This window comes from Trachinotus anak, unplaced genomic scaffold, assembly GCF_046630095.1.
Source record: "Trachinotus anak isolate AG129_WGS33_773 ecotype Australia unplaced genomic scaffold, CSIRO_AGI_Tana_v1 ptg000023l, whole genome shotgun sequence".
In the NCBI taxonomy this organism is placed as follows: Eukaryota; Metazoa; Chordata; class Actinopteri; order Carangiformes; family Carangidae; genus Trachinotus; species Trachinotus anak.
In genome coordinates this window covers 4326096-4351402 of record NW_027273874.1, presented here as the reverse complement: position 1 = coordinate 4351402, position 25307 = coordinate 4326096, and the positions used below count along the sequence as shown (strand labels likewise).

Sequence of the window (25307 nt, the reverse complement as noted above, 5' to 3'; positions counted from 1 at the left end):
CTATTTTCTGCTACTTACTGTGTAGTGTTGTATGAATGTTTGTGTTGTGTTATAGATGCTGTGCTGACCCTTCAGCCCGACCAGTCCACTTTTTTTCCTGGAGAATCTGTGACCTTCATATGTGACACGAAGGAAGGAGAAGAAACTCACTGGGAATACGCACTCACCAAGGATAAATGGCCATTTGTTCCATATAATGTCTATAAACTCTACACATTACCACGTCTCTGGACAGGCTACAGTGGTGAATACCAGTGCCTTCTTCGCCACAAGCTCTCATATGATGTGAAAACCAGTAACATCGTCTCTTTGACTGTATCTGGTAAGTCGACGTTTTATCACCATGAGAAAGTTTACCATGAATATTAGCACTTATTTATGAGCCCTGTTCATATGATTGCCCCAATTGTGTTGATATAAACAGTATAAATCTAAATGTATTTGTAATCATGTACTTTAAACATTTTAGAAAACCCTGAAATTATTACAGATAGAATAAAACAAGGCTAAAGTAAGTAGAAGTAACACGACAGAGCTCTCCACATCAGGAGTCTTACGTGTTTATTTGTGTCCGTCACTACAAAATTATGGAGGTGTTTTCCTTTGGAAACCAAAATCAGGACAGATGTGGAAGTGGTCTAACAACAGTGGGTGTCATTTTATTTGTAATTTTGGCTCTATAAATAAAATGAAGCTGACTTGAAGGTTGCTGTAACATTGTGCTGAGAACATTTCATCTTATGTCATTTTGAAGCCATTCCCATTTGAATCATTCACATGTTTCTTACAACAGGAGAAGCACCTAAGGCCACACTGCTATCAGGCCCAACAAACATACCAGTAGGAGGCCGTGTTACACTGACCTGCTCTGTGGCCGGCTCTGCTGGTTGGACATATCACTGGTCCAGACGAACTCCAGGCTCTGATGAGACTCTGCCTGTGAGAGATGGTGATGAAAACAGAGTGATGAGTATCTCACAAGGAGGCACTTACTGGTGCAGAGGAGGGAGAGGAAATCCAGTCTTCTACACTCATGCAAGTGATGGGGTCACAATTCAGATAACTTGTGAGTTTAATGGTTTTATTTGTAGTAAAGTAAAATGACATGAATTCCTCATTACTGCTTTAAAGCTCTGTCGTTTCCTTTGTTGATTTTATATTTCTGCTGTGAACAGTTTCCAATAAGGTCAGTGTGACTCTGCAGACCAGCTGGCCTCACATTTTCAGTGGTGAGACGATCACTGTCAGGTGTGAGATCCAGGGAGGCGGAGACGCTGAGTGGGAGTATGAATGGAGAACATCCTGGTCAACCACACATCGGACAAATGATGATAACTGGAGTACCAGAGCTTCTGAGTCCCACGGTGAGGGCTACATGTGTAGGGGTAGACACAGAAGGGACCCGTATTCTTCGACAGAGTGGAGTAAAGGCCTCAAAGTAACAGTATCACGTAAGTCATATATTTGTTATGCTTTCATCTACATGAGGGACAAACGGTGGTAGTCACTGCAGCTTCTGGAAAAATATCACTCTGAAGATCTGCAGGGAAGAACAGAGACAGTGATTTTTATTGTAGAGAACTTGTGGTGTGTAATATAGAGATTTCCTCCTATAGATGAGATGAAACCACAGAGAATGACTGCTAAACCACCCCCATTAAGAAGTCCACAGTTCACTGATTTTGTCTAATAACACAACTTCCCCAGTGTAAAAACATCTTACCACGCAACAAGATGAGTCATTATTAGCAAATACTGTAGCTCATGTGTAATGTCATGTCTTTTTACATTTTAAAGTTGTCTGCACTGCAATATTATACAAAAAATAATAATTCATTCAAAATTATACGCAATCTTATTTATATATAATATATACACCTAATTGCACCGCTGAGGATCATTTAAGTTTTATCCTACCTTGACCATGTAGAAATTCAAGGATGATTATGTCAAATCATTTTATTAAGGGAAACAATAATTTGCTTCTTTTATCTTGTTTGTCAGTGCATACAACTGTAAACTGTATTATTTAAGGATGTGAGGATAATGAATTAAATATTAAATATAAGAAACTAAATACACAAAAATGTACACACAAATTTAGCACTGTGTTTATAAAGTCTTTTTGAATTGTCTTCTAGATAATATGAGAAATTTGCCATGATATAATTGTTTGCAGTTTATTTGCAGTTCAAATTCATTTAGTACTCACTTTATTCTTTATTATTTGTTACTTATTTCTATCTTTAAACTCAGTGGCAGCTAAACCAAAGGCTCAGTTGAGTGCTGACAAACGAACAATACCAGCAGGGGGCAGAGTGACACTGACCTGCTCTGTGGACCCATCATCTGGTTGGAAATACGACTGGTACAGAGACAATAAACTCTCTGAACCTCTGAACACACATGATGCTGATTTCCACACAACTGGACAAATCAGTGTCTCACAGGGAGGAGTCTACAGCTGCAGAGGAGGAAGAGGAGACCCAGTTTACTACACAGAGAAGAGTCAGGAAGTTAGGATTGACACCATTGGTGAGTTTGGAAATAAACACACAATGTAGAATAAATCTATTGTATATTCATTATGCATCACTAAGATGGATGGAAAAACAGTATATCTGATGCTAATTGAACTTATTATAAATTCTTGACCATGAACAGTCCCAAACAGGGCTGTTGTGACTCTGCAGCCCGACTGGACTGAGATCTACAGAGGAGAGAGGATCAGTGTCAGCTGTGAGATCCAGGGAGGAGACACTGAGTGGACGTATGAATGGGAAACTACCAGCTCATTGAAACCTTCAAATCAACATGAATACAGGATTAGTTCTGCTTCATCGTCCCACAGTGGAGAGTACAGGTGTAGGGGCAGGATGAAAAGAGCTCGACATAATACAACAGAGTGGAGTGCTGCAGTCAACCTGACAGTGTATGACAGTAAGTCAGATCATTATCATTTAAAATGAAAATATTAACAAGTTCAAATGTTTTTGTTAGTTTATAATCAGATTATATCTTAATGTTTGTTCATATTATGTATTTGTTGATAATGTTCTGAGAGAAAAATGATTCCATGTCCAGAGACCAGACGTCATAACATGTTTTGATCCTGAGAAAATGACTTTCCAACAGATAAACCCCGGCCTGTCCTCACTGTGTCTCCATCATGGCTGAGTCCTGGAGCCTCAGTGACTCTGAAGTGTGAGGTTGAACATCCATCTGCAGGATGGAGGTTCTCCTGGTATAAGGCTGTTCCTGATGTATCACACACCTCCTACAGATATGAGCTGCTCCCTGGTAGCAGCAGTGGGACTGAACAGGATTTCCAATGCATCATGGGAATCCCCCAGCAGTCTAGCTCTCTAGCAGCGTAACTAAGGGATGGTTCAGGACATACCCGAGCCAGCCCTAACTATAAGCTTTATCAAAGAGGACAGTTTTAAGCCTGATCTTAAAGGTAGAGAGGGGGTCTGCCTCCTGAACCCACACTGGGAGCTGGTTCCACAGTTTCTGTTACAAATGTTGACTAGTGCACCTTTAATAGTCCACATCTGAATTCAGGTGAGAAAGGCCAGAGATGGAGCTCAGAAATGACTAAGTAATGGTGCAGGTCATGATATCTCCTGCTAACAAGCTAACAATAGCAGGATTTATTTTTATTAGTTATTTCTTTATTATTTATTCACAGTAAGATGTAGACCAACAGTGAGTTCTTCTTCATCATCTTTATTGCGGTTGCAGCACACTGTATTTGAGTGAGTGATATTCTGTCATCCATCAGTCTGTGTCTCTTGTGCTGCTCTTGCTGCTTCCTCGTTGTCCTGTCTACTTCCAGTATGTTGTTTTGTTACACACAGCACTGCCACCATGTGTCACAATACACAGTCTACAGTCACAATCAGCAGCAATGACCTCAGCTCCTTATTGAGTCACTGCTGGTCTCTGTAGCTTTTCTTCTGTCTTCATGCTGCAGTTTGAACTGTGAGTGCAGCTCAAAGACATTTGAAGACGTTTGTAAGATCAGACCTGCACCTGAATACAGCCATGTTACTTTTTCTTCAAGAAGAGCAGGAAACAGCACAAAAGAAGAAAAGCTGTGATTTTAATGTCAGCAGCCAGAAATGTCTCCATGTGTATGAAATAATGTAGTGGACCTTACTCCAGACTCTACCTCAAGCCAAACCACTTGTTTTATGTCATCAGTTGACAGCACACAGCTCTGCCTACAAAGGAATAATGTTGTTTAGGTTGAAAATCACAGACTGTAAATGACTTGAAGTTTAATTCTGTAACTACAGTGAAAAGGTCAGTGTGACCTGATGACTCAGTTGAGGTGGCATGTAAAGGAGGTGGAGGTGTTAAAGGGAAGCTGAATGTTATTCTTGTGCTGATGAGCAGTGGTTGGGCTCACTTCTTCTTAGACTCCTGAGGCTTCTGAGGCGACTGTAGCAGCAGGCTACATGTGAAATGTCACAACCAGGCAAGGACTCTGGACGCAGGTGCAGGAAAGTTTCACAAAAAAAATCTTTATTTCTAAATCAAGCTCGAGCAAACAAAAAACACTCCTGAAAACTGGAGGGACAAAACTATGAGATCAATAACAAAAAAAATCACTCAACAAGGAACTAGAAATAAAACCAAAAGGAACAAGGTACCGATTAGATTCGAGGCTGTGGAAGGCGAGATAGGTCGTATACAGACGTCGACATAAACGACACACTGGCAACAGACAAGGGGAGACGCAGACTCTTAAACACATGGTAACAGGGGACAGGTGGAAACAATCAAACAATCAAACCAAGACACACGAGGGAGGGCAAGTGACCTGAAATGAGAGGAGAGTTACTCTTTCAAAATAAAACAGGAAATGACAAGACAAGACATGGAGACAGGACAAAAAAACCCAACATGACCTCACCGCGGTGTAACATGAAACTGCAAATATCTTTCATCCATTTCACCAGTTTTCAGCCCACAGGCCCCATTAAACACTGGAAGGTGACAATGACTCAGTGAGGAAGGTTTTCATTGTTTGAGTCTCAGTCATCAGTGATCTTGTAGAAAATGTCAGCTCTGAAATGATGAATGTTATTGATGCTGTTTCCTCGACGAAGGCAAAGGTAAGAAAAAAGAACATGGAGAAATGTTAGTCTGCGAAGAAATTTAAAAATAGTTTCAAAAAGCTGAGCGCAGGTGATGGAAAACAAATATCCAGATGTATTATGACATAAAGAGAGACTTTTGAACTTTCAATTTTTAACTGATGAATGCAAGACAGTCCTTCTCTGACAGCAGGGGTGCACCCTGGACAGGACGCCAGTCTATCACAGGACTGACATATAGACACAAACAACCATTCACAGCTACGAGCAATTTAGAGTCACCAATCAACCTAATGTGCACGTCTTTGGACTGTGGGAGTATCGGAGGGAACCCACACAGACACAGAAAGGCCCCAGGCCTGGAGTTCAAACCCAGAACCTTCTTGCTGTGAGGCAACAGCACTAACCACTGCACCACCGTGCCGCCCCTTCTCCAACATCACTGTCAAAAACAATAATAATGCATGTGTCTGTTGACAGGCTGACACACTCTCCTGTGTCAGCAGCCCATGAAACATGACATTAAAACAAAATCATTCTAGAGTCACCCAGACTGTTCATTCAGCTACAGGCTCATCTGCACCATCTCTTCACAGGAAACAATGACCATCTAGCTGTCAGCCAGATGACGTGTTTCACACATAGTGGGTTATACATATACCACACAGAGGCCAGAGGGAGTGTTCAAGGTGAAGAACAGTGTGGGAACAAACTCAACTTTCTGGCTCTAACTGAACCTGTTGTCTTCTGATGATGTTTCAGACTGAGAGATAAATACTGAACGTGCACATCTTAACCTCATCACCAATCACTGTCTTAGAGAAATTGCTGTTATCTGTTGATGTGCATTACACTTGACTTAATTACTACCACTGTGCACGTCCTGTATAGTATATGACACTTCTTCTCTTCTACTTACCAACACAATATGTGTGGTGTGAATGTGCTGCTGACTCTAATTCTTCCTATTATGCCAACACATCTTCATGTGTGAGGAAGAACTTGTCTGTCACCCCAGCTGATAAGACTTCATTCTTGTTAGGCTCTAGTTGTCAAGTCATTTTATACCAACAGGAGCGAAACAGATGCAGTGGTTTATTTTAGCGTTTGGTTTATTTGACAGTTTTTCCTCATTGTGCTGTCAGGTTCTGAAGATGTGCAACAACAAACTGTGTTTTTCATGTTGTGGCTGATGGGTGAATATTATCTCTGCAGCTGTTATTGCTGCACAGTTGTAATTCAAGGCTTCATCATAAAATGAGCAGGTAGATCACACAGTTCCAGCAAATAAGAAACGTTTTGATCACGTTTTATATCAGTTACACTGTGGAGAGTATGAAGCACACACATACAGGACGTACTGCACATTCCTACACACTACAGTCACACATATACATACTCTAGATACACACAACATACACCTCATGGACCAGACACAAACCTTTGCACAAAGACAGACTGATATACTATATTTAAGTATTGGCAGGAAGTGTAAACATGTCAAAGTGCCCTGTGGTCAAAGACATATTTGAGTTTTGTGTGAAACGGAAAGAAGAACAAAGAGGCCGAACTCAGAAGGAGGAGTTGAGAAAAGTTCTCATCTTATATTTGTATGGAACGTAACTTCTTCTTCGTCTTTTGCATCGATCTTCTCTCTTTGTCTTTGTGCTGTTGTTATTAATACGAAGTGGAATCATTTCCCAGCAGCAGAGCGACAGGGTCAGAGCTGGATGTGAAGATGGGGAACACTTTGCTCTGTGTACTGTCATTATTCTGTGAGTACATCAGTCATTTTCCAATTCTGTGACTTTCAGAGGCAGAATCATGATTTTATCATCGTGGTAGTTTTGGAGGCAGATCTTGGATCAGAGTGGTGGACTAAATACACAAATCAACCAGTTATATGCCATTTTATATATTTGAGTTTAAAGAGTTTTGTGTGTTTCCTTCCTCGTTAGCGATTTACAGAATATCATGTCAGAAATGTGTTGATAATCAGGAGCTGCCTCTGTTGAAACTCCAGCTGGTTGTTAAATGTTTATCATGATTTTGACTGTTTGTCAGATGGATCATGTCTGATGAGGTTTCAATCTTTATTTTAGTGCTGAACACACTCTTCTATGGAAAGACTGAAGGTAACCAGTTGTTTTTCTTTCCTGTTGTTTCTCACTTATAAAATATTGTCTTTAATATCTGTCTCCTACTTATTATCAACGATATCATGTTTAATCACATCCTCTTAGTGTTGATATATTATCATGTATGAAATATTTTATTTTAATAATATAATGATATCATTAAACTAGACTAGATCAGTGTCTAACAGTGTGAAATTGCATATTTTTCCGAGCAGTTGATGTTGGTGTTTATGTTTTCTGTGTAGTGCTGTATGCATGTTGTGGTGTTCATGTATGGAGACCAAATGTTGTGCTGACCCTCAGGCCAGAGTCTGTTCCCTTCATACCAGGGACGTCACTAGGACTGAAAGACAGGGGGGGCTTAGCCCCCATGGTTGTAGGTGGGAATGTGTGCAGCAAATACTTTTCCTCACACCTCAATAGGCTTCATGAATGAATTTACGATTAGTTGTGGAGCATTTATCTTCCAAATGTGACTGAAGACAGTCGACCAATACATTGAATAGAAGGTAACATAATGATGTGGTGCGTTGCTTAATTAGTTTAGTTGCTGGTAGTTTAGTTCAAGGTCCAAGTGAAATTTGACAACACAGTACAAATGAAGTATGAATGAATCTTTCTTCTGCTTCACAACTCTGCCAACTGTTGATGGAAAGTTAACGTTGCTTAACAGAGAAGCGATGACATGCAGCTTCCCCCTGGGTCCCTCTGCCCGCCTGTCAGCCTAGTACAGCAGGGGAAACAACCACAAGGACCATTTTAATCAAATAATGACAACTTGTGTTATTATTTATTTCAACTCATAGTCTTGCTTCTTTATGTTAAGTGCATGCCTGCACTGTTTTGTTATTTTAAAAAAAGCCCATGCTTCGTACAGCTGGGTTTAGTTTTCATGCGTTCATCTGGTGATTTTAATGGGGCAGGGCAGTGAGCCACCAGAGGGCACTGATGAGTCTCCACCACAGGTACAGTCAGTCCCAACAGTCCTGTGAGCAGCACAGATCATCTCACTGAACTTAGGTTATTAGCATGTGTGCTGACTGCCACAGTGTCTTCTTGGTATCACCTGCAGGAGTGAGTCAAGTTAGAAAGTGAAACGTTCACAATAGAAACGCTCTTTTCAAAATAGTTGTTCAGCCTGGTTGTGATCTGGTGACAGCGACGGCTTTAACATGTGATTCACAATGTTTTCATTTGAATGAAAACATTCAATAATTATCAGTAGAAAAAGTGATAAACACCTTTGTTTTTCACTGGATTTAATGTGTTTAGTTGTTTTCTTACTGTGTGTTTTTGTCAACAGTTTCCAATAAGTTAGTTAGATATGGTAACTGCTGTGTTTCCTAAATCAGTCATCAACCAATGAGAGTCATGTGCTGTTTGTCACTTTCATGTGATGGTAATAGATTTTTTATTCCAGTCATTTATTTGTTTCTTTTGGTCCAATCTGAACAGCTGATAAACCCAAGGCCACTGTGACACCATCCTCAACAACAACCATACCAGCAGGGGGCAGAGTGACACTGACCTGCTCTGTGGACGACTCTGATGACTGGAGATACGACTGGTTCAGACGTGTCCCACACTATTCACTAGCTGATCCAGTAAGAGCTGTTGAACCAGGCAGAGATCTGGTTGTCTCAGAGGGAGGTCTGTACCTCTGCAGAGGAAGGAGAGGAGACCCAGAGATCCTCACAGAGAAAAGTAATGAAGTCCTCATTCTGAAAACTGGTGAGTTTAGTGAGTTTAGGGAAACAGGAGAATTTTAATGGATAAATGAAAATAGAGCAGCAGCTCTTCATCCTGAGGATGGAAAAACACAACATGTCAGTCTCTCTACAGGTTGTGTTAACATGAAATTGTCTCGTTTCTTGAACACAACACAGCCCCATGTTTGAGCTGAGTTTCCTCCAGCTGGTGTGTGTGTGTGTCTGTGTGTGTTGTGTGTGTGTGTGTGTGTGTGTGTGTGTGTTTGATTTGTATAATGATAATAAAATGTAAAAAAAAAATGTATCTTCCATGAATCCATTTTGATAAACTTGATAAAGTTTTGTTGTTCATGAAATAGTTGTTTTCTGATCTGATCCTTTTGTTGGTTTGAAATTTTTTTAGAAACACTTTGCTTGATGTTTTTTCATGTTTTAGTTTTTCACCTGTTTGTGTTGTAGTTGTTGAATAATTTTTGTATTTTTATCAGTAGAAATCTTACTACAAACCTCTGTGTTTGAGTTTATCTTATACATATCTTATATCTTAAAAGCCACAGTTTCCATTCCTTTTTCTGTTGGGCACATTTTTTTTCAATCTCCATCTCCACAACTGTTTCTATATGAACCATAGAAAATACACACCATGAAAATGAAGGTGACATGTCTGTGTCACCAGCTCATTTTGTGATTTATTTTGATGCAAAATTTGCAGAATAAATGTGTGAATGTTCAAAGACTTTAATGTGGACAAAGGGCTGGATGTGAGTTGGGTTAAATTAGTTTCACAGAAAATCAGTCTGATCAGAGTTTATGAAACAAGGTAATAAAGTGAAAATATTTTTCTGGAACAAATCCCATTTAACCACTGACTTGTTTTGTTTTTCACTGTAAACTGAACAGCAGATAAACCCCGGGCCTCACTGACAGCAGACACCACAGTCATACCAGCAGGGGGCAGAGTGACACTGACCTGCTCTGTGGACCCATCATCTGGTTGGAAATACGACTGGTACAGAGACAATAAACTCTCTGAACCTCTGAACACACATGATGCTGATTTCCACACAACTGGACAAATCAGTGTCTCACAGGGAGGAGTCTACAGCTGCAGAGGAGGAAGAGGAGACCCAGTTTACTACACAGAGAAGAGTCAGGAAGTTAGGATTGACGCCATTGGTGAGTTTGGAAATAAACACACAATGTAGAATAAATCTATTGTATATTCATGATGCATCATTAAGATGGATGGAAAAACATTATATCTGATGTTAATTGAACTTATTATAAATTCTTGACCATGAACAGTCCCAAACAGGGCTGTTGTGACTCTGCAGCCCGACTGGACTGAGATCTACAGAGGAGAGAGGATCAGTGTCAGCTGTGAGATCCAGGGAGGAGACACTGAGTGGACGTATGAATGGAAAACTACCAGCTCATTGAAACCTTCAAATCAACATGAATACAGGATTAGTTCTGCTTCATCGTCCCACAGTGGAGAGTACAGGTGTAGGGGCAGGATGAAAAGTGCTCGACATAATACAACAAAGTGGAGTGCTGCAGTCAACCTGACAGTGTATGACAGTAAGTCAGATCATTATCATTTAAACTGAAGATATAAACAAGTTAAAATGTTTTTGTTAGTATATAATCAGATTGTATCTTAAAGTTTGTTCATATTATGTATTTGTTGATAATGTTCTGAGAGAAAAATGATTCCATGTCCAGAGACCAGACGTCATAACATGTTTTGATCCTGAGAAAATGACTTTCCAACAGATAAACCCCGGCCTGTCCTCACTGTGTCTCCATCATGGCTGAGTCCTGGAGCCTCAGTGACTCTGAAGTGTGAGGTTGAACATCCATCTGCAGGATGGAGGTTCTCCTGGTATAAGGCTGTTCCTGATGTATCACACACCTCCTACAGCTATGAACTGCTCCCTGGTAGCAGCAGTGGGACTGAACAGGATTCCTACATCGTCCATGGTCAGACACACACAGCAGGATATGTGTGTGAGGCTGGAAGAGGAGACCCAGTGTTTTACACTGAGATCAGTGAACCAAAGTTTGTCTGGTCTGGAGGTGAGTTTGTTGTTTCTTTGGTTTTTTACGTCTTCTTTGTATTTTTTTTTGTCTGTGAGCAACATTTCCTAAAAACAAATGTTGGTAAACAAACTGATTTTTACGTTCATGGTCCCCAGTGGAAGAAATGTATTGATTTTGTTTTTTCCACCAAGACCAACTTTATGTTTTTCAATCTACTGAAAAAGAAAATGTTGATATTAGATGATTTTAAATACTGAAGTTGGTTGAATATCTTTCTCTCCTTGTTTCCTTTTGTCCTTAATCCTCAACAAACCAAAGATCAACACAGGAACATTTACACTGAGATCTCTTTCATTTTAATATCTCTGTCTGGTTTGACTCTTTTCTATGTGTTGTTTTCCAGATGTTCATCCATCAGCGTCTCTCACAGTGAGTCCTGACAGAGTGCAGCACTTCACCTCTGAGGATATCTCACTGAGCTGTGAGGGAAACTCTCCTGAGTGGAGAGTGAGGAGGTTTCCTGAGGGCGGCTCCCTGTCCTGTTCTGACTGGAGGAGAATGACTGGATTCAGATGTGACATGTTCTCATCACAGCGTAGTGATGCAGTGTACTGGTGTGAGTCTGGATCAGGAGAGTTCAGCAACACAGTCAACATCACTCTACATGGTACGTTTTATTACATTTTCTTTGTGTTTCATTTTTTCTGGTATTTGAAGTATTTTCAACGTCTCATGTGATTTAATTCATCATATCTTAGAACTGAGTTGTTGACATATACAGAGACTTTCTGAGAGTTTGATCCATGACTCTGCTACATGGTCTGTTCAGTGACTGTCTGTGACCAAACAGACAAAATAACTTCCTCTATGTTCTGTAGATTTAACATCAATAGTTTCATATTAAAAGAAAATGAAATGTCAGTGTTCAGTCAGTCTTCTTCACAATTTAGCAGCATAATAATCTTGGTGGCAGGTTTCACTTCACTGACTTCATCCTCAAATTGCATCCAAACTTTGGCCCCAGTAAATATCTTTTCCTTCCAAAGTACTTTGTCAAATAATGTTTCTGTAACAAATCACAATAAACGCTCAAGATTTGTATCTGTAAATTGTTATTCTCTCAATTATCACATGAAAAAATGCCATCAAATAACATCACAAGTCCTCTGCAAAGTAATAAAATGAAGTTGGGTTCTGGTCAAATGAGGCAGTAATGAAGCATCAGAAATGAAGAAATGGCACAAAAAAACTTTCTTCTCCTTCTCTTGTAAAAGTTGGGATTTAATACAGTTTGACTGTTTTTATAGATGCAGTTATTTTAGTGATGATTACAAAAAATCCAGTTTATTGATGGTCAATGAACTTTATATTGACTTCTCACCTGTGGCAGCAACTAAACATCACATCATCATCATCACAGTCTCAGCTTTTCTCTTATTCTGTTTCCAAAGAGAAAACAGTCACATGTTGCCCCGAATCATGACGAGGGTTTGGTTTAGTGTCGTTGTTGTATGTTCACAGGGGAGATGAAGAAAACAAGTACTGTGTAATTTATAGATCAATGTGAAAAGCTGTTGTTTATTTGGCAACAGTGATCTGTGAGACACATCCAGCAGGTTGTAAGAGAACGAGATCAAATGTCAGGTCTTATGATGATCCTGTAAAATAAATCAGAACTGCATCAGAATAAAAACAGATGTGTAATCTATTCTCATCATTACATGTCAGCTGGTTGTAAAGGTCTGCAGCAGCTGATCTCTGACTGCAGCTTCACATTCTGACTGTTTTACAGATGATTATCATGATGGTGTTATCCTGGTGAGCCCCGTCCGTCCTGTGACTGAGGGAGAGTCTGTTACTCTTGGCTGCAGATTCAGGACAGAAAAAAAACTTTCCAGTGTGTTTTTCTACCATAATGACAAACTGATCCAAAGTGATACCAGGACGGAGCTGAAAATCTCTGCAGTGTCAAAGTCAGATGAAGGTTTCTACAAGTGTCAGTCCTCAGGAGAAGTGTCACCACAGAGTTGGATGTCAGTTAAAGGTGAGTGGGATTCAAATATTTGATGCTTTTTGGTTTTGTGAACAAAGTCACACTGTCAACATATAGCATATTTATGTGTATGTATTGTGAATGTGAATTGGGTTGTGTATTGCTTCAGTGTTTTATCTTTACTAAGACTTAGTAAAGTGACAAAGTCATCTGCGTCTTATTTATCTGAATGGATTTTGTAAATTCTGCAAAGGAAAGTCCAATATAAATATGTTTCTAAATACTTTTACTAACTTCAATAATATTCAGTATTTATTATAGCTGTGTCAGGACCAGAAAGTTCTTCATTTCCTGTGTTTCTGATCGTTGGGCTGGTTTGTGGAATAGTATTGATTATTGTCCTGATGCTGTGTGGCTGCAGAAAGTCAACAGGTGAGTCACTGATTATTAAAAATCTGTGATCAGTTCTGACGTCATGTCATGGAGCAGTGGTTCACTTTTCAATACAAATCCTACTGTGCTTTTTACAGGTCCATGTGTTCACAGGTTTGTACAACACACTCTCTTCTCTCATATTTCACAATAAAACTTTCCTGCTAATACACAATTACATGACATGTTTCAGGCTCACTCAGACTCACAGAGGGAATCAGGGCTCTGCTACAGACCAAAAAGTCAACCATGATGAAAATCAGCAGCAAGTATATTCCTCTCTTCTCCACGGTCAGTGTAATAGACTCTATAGAGACTATATCCTCTTAACTTAATTGCACCATAGAAACTCTGGCTGGGGTGCACATTAAAACACCTGGATCCAAGAGCTATTTAACCATTTATTGAGTTAGGGAGGTTGATGGATGAACTGATGGTGGATGGTTTTCTGTACAAACAAACAAAATTCAATACACTGTCATGCGTACCACAACAAAATAATACCAAAAAGGTACTGAAGGCATTTTACATGATTAATGCAAACAAAGGGGCCTGACAGGACACACCCAGTCCTTAAGTAACCTCCCCCTAGCCCACCCCCTCTCCTGCTCTTTGATAGGTGAGTCGCTCCACCCACCCAGTCTCACAGAATTGTGGTGTCAGTTTTTCATTGTAGCTTTAAACGCTTTCACAACTACTTCAAACTACTTCAAAGTTTCTATTCGATAGAGACCAGGAAACATTTAGATCCATTTGCATCCAGTTCTCCAAGACTGTCCTCATTCCTTCTGCTGCTGGAGTTAAACCAAACCTCAGTAATTTAACATGTGACTTCAGGAAGTTCTTCAGTTCAAATGACTGTCACAGACATGAGGTGACTGATGTGACTTTGTTTTGATTTTCACTGACCTGTAGGTGACGTCTGCGTCTATGAATCAATCAGAGGATCTGAAAACACTGGAGAAGGTTCAGTACTTTTACTTTTACTAATGTTGAGCTGATGGAAGCTGCAGTATATAATTATATAGGAGTGATTAATATTTAACTTAGTGAAAACATCATTTTTCAGGTCAACCAGACAGTAATGTCACTAATGTCACATCTCCTGTTGAAGTGTATACAACAATGAAATCCTGTCATGTGATCATTTTAACAGGTCAGTGTGATGGTGCAGAGGAGAGCTCTGACTATATTAATGTGAATCCAGATTCAGCCACAGGTACAAACATTAACATCAGTTATTTATCTTGTTTTATCTTTTTTTCTTCAAATGTTCATTCAAAAAAACTCTTTAATCAAACTTTCATTCTTTTCAATTTTGGCATTTTGTTTAACTGACTTAAAAAAGCTATCAGACACTAACAGCAGCATTGGTGCAGCTGTCTTTATTACATCATGATTTACCTTGTTTTATCTTTTTCTCTTGAAATTTACTTTAAACTAAAAAAACAAACAAACAAACATTTTTTTTCCAATCGTGACCTTCATTTTTTTTCTATTATGACCTTTTATTTTCTTGATGTAAAAACACTATGAGACACTATGTGTAATCGAGGACATTCTGAAGGGGAAGCATTGATGCAGCTATCTTGAGTTTCTATTTTCTCTTTAACATGTCTCTCACATCTAAATCATTCCTGTAATGTCCAGTTTTCATTTTTTATTCATTGTATTGTTTGAAATTATTTTCCTGATTCCACATAGAAATTGTAATATTTTTCTGAATATATCACGTTTGCTTTCAATGATATAAAATGATATTTTATATAATGTCAGATAGGATGTCTCAGTTTTCAAGCCATTTATTGTGATTTTGTTCCAGGTCCATAAAAAGATGAACATCATCAACAAAACAAGAGCTACATGGATGACAACATAAACGCACATTTTGTGCAGCTGAGCAGCCATCTACATAAAAAAACACATGATAAATGTTACTGGGCATTTCTCTGGAGATGAACAATATTAATAGATTCACTTGTTATCCTGCAAAAATATGAATATTTTCACAAACAAGTTTATTTTCACAAACTGAGCATCTTAATGTGATTGTTATATCATGACAAATTCTATTTATATTATATTTTATATTAACGTAATGTATTTTACTTTACACTGTATCTTTTTTATGTCTGTCTGTTTTTAATAAGTTTTTTTTTTGTATGTTGTTTTCCTGCTAAAAGCAGTGGGTTTGTAAATAAATATAATAAAGTGAAGTGAACATTCATGGTTGGATTATCAATTCAATTCAATTCAATTCAATTTTATTTGTATATCACCAAATCATGATATACATTATCTCAAGGCACTTTGCAGGGTAAGGCCGAGACCTTTCTTTGTTATAGAGAAAAACCCAACAGTTCCCACAAAGAGCAGCACTTGGCGACAGGGGGGAGGAAAAACTCCCTTTTAACATGAAGAAACCTCCAACAGAACCGGGCTCAGGGTGGGCGGCCGTCTGCCTCGACCGGCTGGGTTTAGGAGGAGAAAGAGGGGGTGGGGGGAAGAGAGATGTATAGGTAATGGTGTTATCAATAATAATGATAGAAAACAGTGGTAAATAGTAATGATGAGTAGTGGTAGATCTGGATCCTGCTGCTCCAGAGGCAGAGAGACCTGCAGAATGAGGACAGAGAGAGGGAGAGAGAGGAGAAGCACAAACTATGGGAGAGAAAAAAATACAAAGTCAATGGCATTAAGTTGTCGAGAGAGAGAGAGAGAGAGAGAGAGAGAGGGAAAGAGAAAGCGAGAGAGTCCAATGCATCATGGGAATCCCCCAGCAGTCTAGCTCTGTAGCAGTGTAACTAAGGGATGGTTCAGGACATACCTGAGACAGCCCTAACTGTAAGCTTTATCAAAGAGGACAGTTTTAAGCCTGATCTTAAAGGTAGAGAGGGGGTCTGCCTCCTGAACCCACACTGGGAGCTGGTTCCACATTTTCTGTTACAAATGTTGACTAGTGCACCTTTAATAGTCCACATCTGAATTCAGGTGAGAAAGGCCAGAGATGGAGCTCAGAAATGACTAAGTAATGGTGCAGGTCACGATACCTCCTGCTAACAATAGCAGGATTTATTTTTATTAGTTATTTTTTTATCATTTATTCACAGTAAGATGTAGACCAACAGTGAGCTCTTCTTCTTCATCTTTATTGTGGTTGCAGCACACTGTATTTGAGTGAGTGATATTCTGTCATCCATCAATCTGTGTCTCTTGTGCTGCTCTTGCTGCTTCCTCGTTGTCCTGTCTACTTCCAGTATGTTGTTTTGTTACACACAGCACTGCCACCATGTGTCACAATACACAGTCTACAGTCACAATCAGCAGCAATGACCTCAGCTCCTTATTGAGTCACTGCTGGTCTTATATAATTTATTTATAATTAGCTTTTCTTCTGTCTTCATGCTGCAGTTTGAACTGTGAGTGCAGCTCAAAGACATTTGAAGATGTTTGTAAGATCAGACCTGCACCTGAATACAGCCATGTTACTTTTTCTTCAAGAAGAACAGGAAACAGCACAAAAGAAGAAAAGCTGTGATTTTAATGTCAGCAGCCAGAAATGTCTCCATGTGTATGAAATAATGTAGTGGACCTTACTCCAGACTCTACCTCAAGCCAAACGACTTGTTTTATGTCATCAGTTGACAGCACACAGCTCTGCCTACAAAGGAATAATGTTGTTTAGGTTGAAAATCACAGACTGTAAATGACTTCAAGTTTAATTCTGTAACTACAGTGAAAAGGTCAGTGTGACCTGATGACTCAGTTGAGGTGGCATGTAAAGGAGGTGGAGGTGTTAAAGGGAAGCTGAATGTTATTCTTGTGCTGATGAGCAGTGGTTGGGCTCACTTCTTCTTAGACTCTAGTTGCTAATAAATATTTATAACACAGTGGAGTTCAGACACATGGGTGGTTATTTTCAATGTTTGATTATTTCCCTTCATGCATCTTATTTCTGAAGCGACTGTAGCAGCAGGCTACATGTGAAACTGCAAATATCTTTCATCCATTTCACCAGTTTTCAGCCCACAGGCCCCATTAAACACTGGAAGGTGAAAATGATTCAGTGAGGAAGGTTTTCATTGTTTGAGTCTCAGTCATCAGTGATCTTGTAGAAAATGTCAGCTCTGAAACGATCGTTATTGATGCTGTTTGGCCGATGAAGGCAAAGGTAAGAAAAAAGAACATGGAGAAATGTTAGTCTGCTAAGAAATTTTAAAAAAGATTTTAAAAGCTGAGCGCAGGTGATGGAAAACACATATCCAGATGTATTATGACATAAAGAGAGACTTTTGAACTTTCAATTTTTAACTGATGAATGCAAGACAGTCCTTCTCTGACAGCAGGGGTGCACCCTGGACAGGACGCCAGCCTGTCACAGGACTGACATATAGACACAAACAACCATTCACGCTCACATTCACAGCTATGAGCAATTTAGAGTCACCAATGAACCTAATGTGCACGTCTTTGGACTGTGGGAGTATCAGAGGGAACCCACACAGACACAGAAAGGCCCCAGGCCTGGAGTTCAAACCCAGAACCTTCTTGCTGTGAGGCAACAGCACCAACCACTGCACCACCGTGCCGCCCCTTCTCCAACATCACTGTCAAAAACAATAATAATGCATGTGCCTGTTGACAGGCTGACACACTCTCCTGTGTCAGCAGCCCATGAAACATGACATTAAAACAAAATCATTCTAGAGTCACCCAGACTGTTCATTCAGCTACAGGCTCATCTGTACCATCTCTTCACAGGAAACAAGACCAACAGTTTTATTTGGAGCTGCAGCACAGAAAATGAGGAAATAGTCTTTGGTTTAATGTGTGCTGTCAGCCAGATGACGTGTTTCACACCTAGTGGGTTATACATATACCACACAGAGGCCAGAGGGAGTGTTCAAGGTGAAGAACAGTGTGGGAACTTCATGTCAAATTTCCACAAACTCAACTTTCTGGCTCTAACTGAACCTGTTGTCTTCTGATGATGTTTCAGACTGAGAGATAAATACTGAACGTGCACATCTTAACCTCACCACCAGTCACTGTATTAAAGAAATTGCTGTTATCTGTTGATGTGCATTACACTTGACTTAATTACGACCACTGTGCACATCCTGTATAGTATATGACACTTCTTCTCTTCTACTTACAAACACAATATGTGTGGTGTGAATGTGCTGCTGACTCTAATTCTTCCTATTATGCCAACACATCTTCATGTGTGAGGAAGAACTTGTCTGTCACCCCAGCTGATAAGACTTCATTCTTGTTAGGCTCTAGTTGTCAAGTCATTTTATACCAACAGGAGCGAAACAGATGCAGTGGTTTATTTTAGTGTTTGGTTTATTTGACAGTTTTTCCTCATTGTGCTGTCAGTTTCTGAAGATGTGCAACAACAAACTGTGTTTTTCATGTTGTGGCTGATGGGTGAATATTATCTCTGCAGCTGTTATTGCTGCACAGTTGTAATTCAAGGCTTCATCATAAAATGAGCAGGTAGATCACACAGTTCCAGCAAAGAAGAAACGTTTTGACCACGTTTTATATCAGTTACACTGTGGAGAGTATGAAGCACACACATACAGGACGTACTGCACATTCCTACACACTACAGTCACACATATACGTACTCTAGATACACACAACATACACCTCATGGGCCAGACACAAACCTTTGCACAAAGACAGACGGATACACTATATTTAAGTATTGGCAGGAAGTGTAAACCTGTCAAAGTGCCCTGTGGTCAAAGACATATCTGAGTTTTGTGTGAAACGGAAGGAAGAAAAAAGAGGCCGAACTCAGAAGGAGGAGTTGAGAAAAGTTCTCATCTTATATTTGTATGGAACGTAACTTCTTCTTCGTCTTTTGCATCGATCTTCTCTCTTTGTCTTTGTGCTGTTGTTATTAATACGAAGTGGAATCATTTCCCAGCAGCAGAGCGACAGGGTCAGAGCTGGATGTGAAGATGGGGAACACTTTGCTCTGTGTACTGTCATTATTCTGTGAGTACATCAGTCATTTTCCAATTCTGTGACTTTCAGAGGCAGAATCATGATTTTATCATCAAGGTAGTTTTGGAGGCAGATCTTGGATCAGAGTGGTGGACTAAATACACAAATCAACCAGTTATATATCATTTTATATATTTGAGTTGAAAGAGTTTTGTGTGTTTCCTGCCTCATGAGCGATTTACAGAATATCATGTCAGAAATGTGTTGATAATCAGGAGCTGCCTCTGTTGAAACTCCAGCTGGTTGTTAAATGTTTATCATGATTTTGACTGTTTGTCAGATGGATCATGTCTGATGAGGTTTCAATCTTTATTTTAGTGCTGAACACACTCTTCTATGGAAAGACTGAAGGTAACCAGTTGTTTTTCTTTCCTGTTGTTTCTCACTTATAAAATATTGTCTTTAATATCTGTCTCCTACTTATTTTCAACGATATCATTTTTAATCACATCCTCTTAGTGCTGATATATTATCACATATGAAGCATTTTATTTTAATAATATAATGATATCATTAAACTAGACTAGATCAGTGTCTAACAGTGTGAAATTGCATATTCTTCAGAGCAGTTGATGTTGGTGTTTGTGTTTTCTGTGTAGTGCTGTATGCATGTTGTGCTCTTCATGTATGGAGACCAAATGTTGTGCTGACCCTCAGGCCAGAGTCTGTTCCCTTCATACCAGGGACGTCACTAGGACTGAAAGACAGGGGGGGCTTAGCCCCCATGGTTGTAGGTGGGAATGTGTGCAGCAAATACTTTTCCTCACACCTCAATAGGCTTCATGAATGAATTTATGATTAGTTGCGGAGCATTTATCTTCCAAATGTGACTGAAGACAGTCGACCAATACATTGAATAGAAGGTAACATAATGATGTGGTGCGTTGCTTAATTAGTTTAGTCTCTGGTAGTTTAGTTCAAGGTCCAAGTGAAATTTGACACAGTACAAATGAAGTATGAATGAATCTTTCTTCTGCTTCACAACTCTGCCAACTGTTGATGGAAAGTTAACGTTGCTTAACAGAGAAGCGATGACATGCAGCTTCCCCCTGGGTCCCTCTGCCCGCCTGTCTGCCTAGTACAGCAGGGGAAACAACCACAAGGACCATTTTAATCAAATAATGACAACTTGTGTTATTATTTATTTCAACTCATAGTCTTGCTTCTTTACGTTAAGTGTATGCCTGCACTGTTTACTTTTTATTTTTAATCCAAATTATTATTATTGCTATAATTATTGTTGGGGGGGCTTAGGAACATTTTGGGGGGGGGGGGGTCAGCCCTAATGATGTCCATGCTTCATACAGCTGGGTTTAGTTTTCATGTGTTCATCTGGTGATTTTAATGGGGCAGGGCAGTGAGCCACCAGAGGGCACTGATGAGTCTCCACCACAGGTACAGTCAGTCCCAACAGTCCTGTGAGCAGCACAGATCATCTCACTGAACTTAGGTTATTAGCATGTGTGCTGACTGCCACAGTGTCTTCTTGGCATCACCTGCAGGAGTGAGTCAAGTTAGAAAGTGAAAAGTTCACAACAGAAATGCTCTTTTCAAAATAGTTGTTCAGCCTGGTTGGGATCTGGTGACAGCGACGGCCTTAACATGTGATTCACAATGTTTTCATTTGAATGAAACCATTCAATAATTATCAGTAGAAAAAGTGATAAACACCTTTGTTTTTCACTGGATTTAATGCGTTTAGTTGTTTTCTTACTGTGTGTTTTTGTCAACAGTTTCCAATCAGGTCACTGTGACCCTGCAACCAAACTGGCCTTTGATATACAGAGGAGAGAAGATCACTGTCAGATGTGAGATCCAGGGAGGTGGAGGCACTGAGTGGACGTATGAATGGGGAACAACCAGCTCACACACACCTCCATCACACAGTGAATACAGGATCAGCAGAGCTGCTGAGTCTGACACAGGAGACTACAGGTGTAGGGGTAGAAGTGGTTATTCCTTCACACAGTGGAGTGATGTCATCAGACTGACTGTATCATGTAAGTTGGATTTTCATTTATTCTGAAAGTATCATTTTAATGTTTTCATTGATTTGAATTAAACAGGAAACATTTTCCCTGTAACAATAATGACGTCTCTCATGAGCAGCTGAGTAACAAACTGTGGTTGTTTTTATAGTGAGAGCGAGTAAGTGAAGTGGAGCCATGATTCAGTGGACTGTTGCAGTGTAATGACTGACAGAGAGATGCTCAGGAAGAACAGAGAACTATGTGGTTTCTTCCATGAAGTGAAGAACAAATCACAGTGAATCTGAGCTGAGCTCAGCAACAGGAGCTCAGCAGCTGTATCACTTCTTGTCTGGGAACCAGGCCACTGATCTCTGCACTAATGAAACATGAACAGTACCTAGTTAGTTAGTTAGATATGGTAACTGTTGTGTTTCCTAAATCAGTTATCAACCAATGAGAGTCATGTGCTGTTTGTCACTTTCATGTGATGGTAATAGATTTTTTTTATTCCAGTCATGTATTTGTTTCTTTTGGTCCAATCTGAACAGCTGATCAACCCAAGGCCACTGTGACACCATCCTCAACAACAACCATACCAGCAGGGGGCAGCGTGACACTGACCTGCTCTGTGGACGACTCTGATGACTGGAGATACGACTGGTTCAGACGTGTCCCACACGCTTCACTACCTGATCCAGTAAGAGCTGTTGAACCAGGCAGAGATCTGGTTGTCTCAGAGGGAGGTCTGTACCGCTGCAGAGGAAGGAGAGGAGACCCAGAGATCCTCACAGAGAAAAGTAATGAAGTCCTCATTCTGAAAACTGGTGAGTTTAGTCATTTAATATTCACTGTTGTGTTCAAATCTGTTGTCAGTAGTTTAAAAAAGAGTCATTTGGTGTCAAGAGGGAAACAGGAGAATTTTAATGGATAAATGAAAAAAGAGCAGCAGCTCTTCATCCTGAGGATGGAAAAACACAACATGTTAGTCTCTCTGCAGGTTGTGTTAACATGAAATTTCCTTGGTTCTTGAACACAACAAAGCCCCATGATTGAGCTGAGTTTCCTCCAGCTGGTGTGTGTCTGTGTGTGTGTGTGTGTGTGTGTGTGTGTGTGTGTGTGTGTGTGTGTGTGTGTGTGTGTGTGTGTGTGTGTGTGTGTGTGTTTATAAAATGTTTTCAGTTTCTCTTTCATGAATCCATTTTGATAAACTTGAGAAAGTTTTGTTGTTCATGAAAGAGTTGTTTTCTGATCTGATCCTTTTGTTGGTTTGAATTTTTTTAGAAACACTTTGCTTGATGTTTTTTCATGTTTTAGTTTTTCACCTGTTTGTGTTGTAGTTGTTGAATAATTTTTGTATTTTTATCAGTAGAAATCTTACTACAAACCTCTGTGTTTGATTTGATCTTATACTTAGTTGTTTAACTTTGTTGTTTTCTTACTGTGTGTTTTTATCAACAGTTTCCAATAAGGTCACTGTGACTCTACAACCAAACTGGCCTCTGATATACAGAGGAGAGAAGATCACTGTCAGATGTGAGATCCAGGGAGGTGGAGACACTGAGTGGACGTATGAATGGAGAACACCCAGCTCACACACACCTCCATCACACAGTGAATACTGGATCAGCAGTGTTACTGAGTCTGACACAGGAGACTACAGGTGTAGGGGTAGAAGTGGTTATTCCTTCACAGGGTGGAGTAATGTCATCAGACTGACTGTATCACGTGAGTTGGATTTTCTTTCATTCATTATGAAAATGTCATGTTTCTTCATGTTTACATTGATCTAAACAGGACAAGTTTAAACATTGATCATCTCATCACTGATCCAGTCCTCTCCAGTTGGATCAGTAATAAACTGTGTTTTCAGTGGAACACAGTCACTATCTTTCATTTGCTGGTAAAATCTAAATGACTAAGTGGATGTTCAGTGTGATCATTTGAATAAATTCTGGTAAAAGTTTTGTGTAATGTTAACAGTTCTTTACTTTTCAAGAACGTAATATAATTAAACAAAATCACTTTCCTGAAGAAAATCACATTGTAATTATTGATTTACTTTGTTTTTTGCTCTGATCTCAACAGGAAGTGAACCCACGGCCACTCTGACAGCAGACAGGACAGTGATACCAGCAGGGGGCAGAGTGACACTGACCTGCTCTGTGGACGGCTCTGATGGCTGGAAATACTCCTGGTTCAGACGAACCTCTGAGTTTTCTCAGGCTGGTTTAATAAAACATGGTGCATCAGACCACACAGTCAGCAGCTCAGAAGGAGGCATCTACACGTGCAGAGGAGGGAGAGGAGAACCAGAGCTCTTCACACAAGAAAGCAATAAAGTCACCGTTAAGGAAACTGGTGAGTTTAGTTATTTGTTGTGGAGTAAAACAACATTCACTCTTTAAATCTGTTCTTCTGTTCATCAGTAGTGTAACAAAGAGAAGTTTTGATACCAACAGCAAAAAAGAACCAACACAATGATCATGTGTCAGTAGCTCCTACTGTTGTGATGAAGGTGAGAACAGAGCGTTAATCCCTCTTCATGTTGAGCTCAGATTCAAGACCAGACTGGAAGAAGCTTCCTGCCTCTCACTGTATTTATATCATCTAGAAGAGTTTGTCTGCTTGTTACTGTGTTTGTAAATGTTTTGTCATCCTTCAGTTCATCACTGCAAATATGAGTGTTAGCAAAGAAAAGCTAAGTCAGACAACTCATGGAGAAAACACACTGATTTGTGCAGTAGAATATCAATAAAAAGCCAGAAATAACTGTCCAAAGTAAACACTGAAACATCCAACTACAAACCTACTTAAACAGTCATTGAACATCTTCTCAGAAGCTGAAGTTGTTTCCATGACGTTGAGGAGTTTGATGTGTGTTGATGTTCAGTCTGACAAACAGTTTGACCTGTGACACATCAGGTTATCTGATGCAGCTCAGCAAACAGATGGTATTTATTCTCTGTTGTTTTCTAACACCTCCACCTGCTCCTGATGACGCTTTTAAAGTCAAACAAAGAGGTGACAAAGGAGATACTGTTCTCTTATATGTTCTAGATACAAAATCACTGCCATTCACCTTTATTCATCTTGAACTTACTTTACAGAGAACGATCAGACTGTTGTAGAAAATAAGTGAAGCCAAACAGCCTGTTGTGTTTGCTGTGTGTCAGTGTCAGTGTAAAGAGCAGCAGTCTGATGGAGAACTGCTGTCACTGTCTGTATGCTGAGTTTCAGCTGCTCCTCTCAGGCTGTTGGATCTGACAGACTGAAAAACATGAAAATCAAGTCCTTTGACCTCTTTAGAAAGTTCTGCTCTTAATGCACAGTTGTTGTTTTCTTGCTGAGGATTTTGTTGCTTTAGGTTGTTTTCTTTGAAAACACTGTTCGACATGTTTTCATCTGTGTGTAACTTTAACTGATGTTGTTGCTCGTGGCTGTTGAGTTCTTTAATCTGTCAACAGATGATTCTTATTAGAAATAGCAGCAAAAATCATTTTCCATCATGAGATTTTCCAGTTGAATTTATGTTTCCATCAGAATCCTAACTGTGTATTTTTTATGTGAACAGTTTCCAATCAGGTCACTGTGACCCTGCAACCAAACTGGCCTCTGATATACAGAGGAGAGAAGATCACTGTCAGATGTGAGATCCAGGGAGGTGGAGGCACTGAGTGGACGTATGAATGGAGAACACCCAGCTCACACACACCTCCATCACACAGTGAATACAGGATCAGCAGTGTTACTCTGTCTCACAGTGGAAGCTACAGGTGTAGGGGTAGAAAAGACTTGTTTTCCTCAACAGAGTGGAGTGATGTCATCAGACTGACTGTATCATGTAAGTCGAACGTCTTTCATTCATACAAAAATGTTACGTGTTACAATTTTTAAAA

General features: G+C 39.7%; 1 protein-coding gene across 1 annotated transcript in view; it reads left to right on the top strand.

Annotated features, from left to right (window-relative positions):
- Positions 1-25307, top strand: part of LOC139606626 (basement membrane-specific heparan sulfate proteoglycan core protein-like) — a 372062-nt gene that overhangs the window by 187578 nt on the left and 159177 nt on the right. The window contains exons 12-13 of the mRNA XM_071458887.1: positions 794-1066; positions 1176-1451. Coding sequence (XP_071314988.1) covers positions 794-1066; positions 1176-1451 — 549 coding nt within the window. The remainder of the gene's footprint in view (positions 1-793; positions 1067-1175; positions 1452-25307) is intronic.